This window comes from Mandrillus leucophaeus, unplaced genomic scaffold, assembly GCF_000951045.1.
Source record: "Mandrillus leucophaeus isolate KB7577 unplaced genomic scaffold, Mleu.le_1.0 Scaffold200, whole genome shotgun sequence".
Taxonomy (NCBI): domain Eukaryota; kingdom Metazoa; phylum Chordata; class Mammalia; order Primates; family Cercopithecidae; genus Mandrillus; species Mandrillus leucophaeus.
This window is the reverse complement of record NW_012102033.1, coordinates 1,455,106-1,458,378: the sequence shown is the minus strand read 5'-3', so window position 1 is coordinate 1,458,378 and position 3,273 is coordinate 1,455,106. Positions and strand designations below refer to the sequence as shown.

General features: G+C 49.2%; 1 protein-coding gene across 1 annotated transcript in view; it reads right to left on the bottom strand.

Moving 5' to 3' along the window:
- The window catches only part of CCDC114 (coiled-coil domain containing 114), a 25,242-nt gene that overhangs the window by 14,285 nt on the left and 7,684 nt on the right, over nt 1-3,273 (bottom strand). The window contains exons 6-7 of the mRNA XM_011979387.1: nt 2,006-2,128; nt 1,565-1,678 (exon numbers count right to left, since the gene is read on the bottom strand). Of these exons, the coding sequence (XP_011834777.1) occupies nt 1,565-1,678; nt 2,006-2,128 (237 nt within the window). The remainder of the gene's footprint in view (nt 1-1,564; nt 1,679-2,005; nt 2,129-3,273) is intronic.

The window sequence follows — 3,273 nt, the reverse complement described above, 5'->3', positions numbered from 1 at the left end:
AAAACTTCATCTCAAAAAAAAAAAAAAAAAAAAAGACCAGATAAACCCGTGTCAGGGGACATTGCACAACACAACCGGCCTGGATGCTTCCAAAATGTCAACGTCATGGAGAAAAAAAAGCCCAAGGGACTGACCCAGATGAACAGAGCCAGAACAACCAAATGCAACGTGGCATTCTGGACCGGAGCCTAGAGCAGGAAAATCAAGTTCACTGTAAAGGACATCATTGGGACAATCAGTGCCTTGAAATATGGACTATTTAGAATTCTAACAATGCTAATGTCCCTGACTTGGATAACAGCACTAAGTAAACGGCGTTGTTCTTAGGAAATGCTCACTAAAGTACTTAGGAGCATAATGTCGACAACATATTGTCAAACAGTTCAGCAATCAGGATAATAAATTATTTTCAGCAAAACAATAATTACACACACAAATAGTAAGAGTTGGGGAGAAAGAGAATAAATGTGGCAAATTATCAAACTTGGTGAAAGATATATAGGAGTTATTTGTATAATTCTGGCACCTTTTCTATAACTTGAAATTATTTCAAAATGAAAGTCAAGACCAGACGCAGTGGCTCATGCCTCTAATCCCAGCACTTTGGGAGGCTGAGGCAGGCGAACTACCTGAGCTCCAGAGCTCAAGACCAGCCTGGGCAACATGGTGAAACCCTGTCCCTACCAAAAAAAAAAAAAATCGGCCAGGTGCGGTGGCTCACACCTGTAATCCTAGCACTTTGGGAGGCCAAGGCGGGCAGATCATGAGGTCAGGAGATCGAGACCATCCCGGCTAACACGGTGAAACCCTGCCTCTACTAAAAATACAAAAAATTAGCCAGGCACAGTGGCAGGCACCTGTAGTCCCAGCTACTCAGGAGGCTGAGGCAGGAGAATGGCGTGAACCCGGGAGGCAGAGCTTGCAGTGAGCCAAGATCGCACCACTGTACTCCAGCCTGCGCAACAGAGTGAGACTCCGTCTCAAAAAGAAAAAAAAAGAAAGAAAAATCGTTTTAATTAGCTAGGCGTGGTGGTGCACGCCTGTAGTCCCAGGTCCTCAGGAGGCTGGTGCACGAGAATTGCTTGAATCTGGGAGGCACAGGCTGCAGTGAGCCCAGATCACCTCACTGTGCTCCAGTCTGGGTGACAGAGTAAGACTCCAACAAAACAAAAGAAAAGAGAAGAGAAGAGAAAGAGAAAGAGAGAGAGAAAGAAACAAAGACAGAAAGAAAGAAAGTCAAAAGAGAGGGGACAGGGCTGGTTCTTCAAAAGATCTCCGTGGAATGTATAATAAATGGTCTTGCAATAGTCAGGCAATAGATTCCCCTGGGTGATACTATTCAGAATGACACTCTGCTTTCTACAACTATAAATGAGGCCACTTTTTTGTTGGAAGTGTCCTCCAACATTTCCCAGGCCTCCATGCCTTCTGGACTAAAGAAAGCCTACAGCTCTAGTCAATTCCATACTTGAGGCCTGAGTGCTAGAGCAGGAAGGGCAAACAGCTGTGGGGAGGACCGGGGCAGGGGTCCCTCTCTCCTCCCCTGGATTTCAGGGCCACTGACCTTCTTCAGCTTGCGGTCCACGTTCAGATAGCGGTTCCTGTCGATCTGCAGCAGATCCAGCTCCTCCCGCAGGGCCGCGTTCCGCACCAGCTGGTTGTCAAAGTGACAGGTGACCTGGGAGTAGAAAGGCGGATGGAAGAGTGGGTCTGAGGCCAGGCCTGCCTGCCTCCTCCAAGCTCAGCCAAGGAGGAGATGCTTATCAGAGGTGGGGCCGGCCTGTTTCCTGAGAAACATCAGTTTTTTGGGGTTCCTGAAATCAATGTCCACTCCCCTGCAAGGACCCATCAGTCTCCTTTCCTTGGGAACCTCCATCCCTCCAGAATCCTGTGTCCTGACACACATGTGCACACACTGTCCACCATTTCCAGAACCCAATGACCATGCCCCGTTCTTCCCATAACCCCACAATTCAGGTCGAGGGACCAGGAGGCTGACCCTCACCCTGTCCAACTGGTCTTCTAGGATCCTGATCCTTCGCCTGATCTTGACCTTCTGATCCAGGACGAATCCCGAGGACCTGACATTCTTACTGTGGGTAAAGATCCGTGTCTCCCACTCCTGGATCTAGAAGAAAGAGGACGGTATCCGTTTATGGTTGCCTGAATGTGGGAGAGATTGAATGGCCGAGGGAAAATGAGTCACTAAGCATGGCAGACATCTGCTGTCCCTGTAGCCCCAGAATAACATCTACCCTTCTGCTGACACTATCCAGCCCTCCATGTGGTTCTGGTGGGCCTTCCACCCACAGTGTGTCACCCTGTCAGCCACATGACCCAGGTCTGGACACTCACAGGGACTGGCCTAGAGATGGGAATGCGACCCCATGGAGCCAGCCTGACTCGTTTCTTTTTTCTTTTTTTTTTTTAATGAGACAGAGTCTTGCTCTGTCGCCCAGGCTGGAGTGTGCAGTGGCGTGATCTTGGCTCACTGCAACCTCCACCTCCCAGGCTCAAGCAATTCTCGTGCCTCAACCTCCCGAGTAGCTGGGATTACAGGCACGTACATCACACCCAGCTAATTTTTGTATTTTTAGTAGAGATGGGGTTTCATCATGTTGGCCGGGCTGGTCTCGAACTCCTGACCTCAAGTGATCCACCCGCCTTGGCCTCCCAAAGTGCTGGGATTACAGGCAAGAGCCACAGCGCCCGGCTCTGACTCGTTTCCTGATAGTCGGGGGAAGCACATGAGAAGGGTGGGATTCCAGGACTTCTCCTGTCATAGCCCCACCACAGGGAGGATCCTAGGAGGATGAGGCCAGTGGACAGAAGTGGAGATGAGAGTTGGAGAGATGGTGAGAACGAACCCAATGACATTAGTATCCCTGGGTCTGCTTATGCCTAAAACCAGCTTCCAATCTGTCCTCATTTCTGTATTCATCGGTACTTATTGGGGTGTGCTGTGTGTCTCCAAGCAAACTGGGGGTTCCATGAGGATAGAGAGTCTTGTGTTTTCTCCGTGTCTGAGACAAAGAAGGTATTCAACATAACATGCGGACTAAACAGACAAATGAATTGCTTAACACTTCAATTTGTGTTCTGTTATGGGTTTAATCATGTCCCGTAAAAACTCATATGTTGGCCGGGCGCGGTGGCTCACGCCTGTAATCCCAGCACTTTGGGAGGCCGAGGCGAGTGGATCACCTGAGGTCAGGAGTTCGAGACCAGTTTGGCCAATATGGTGAAACCTCGTCTCTACTAAAAATACAAAAC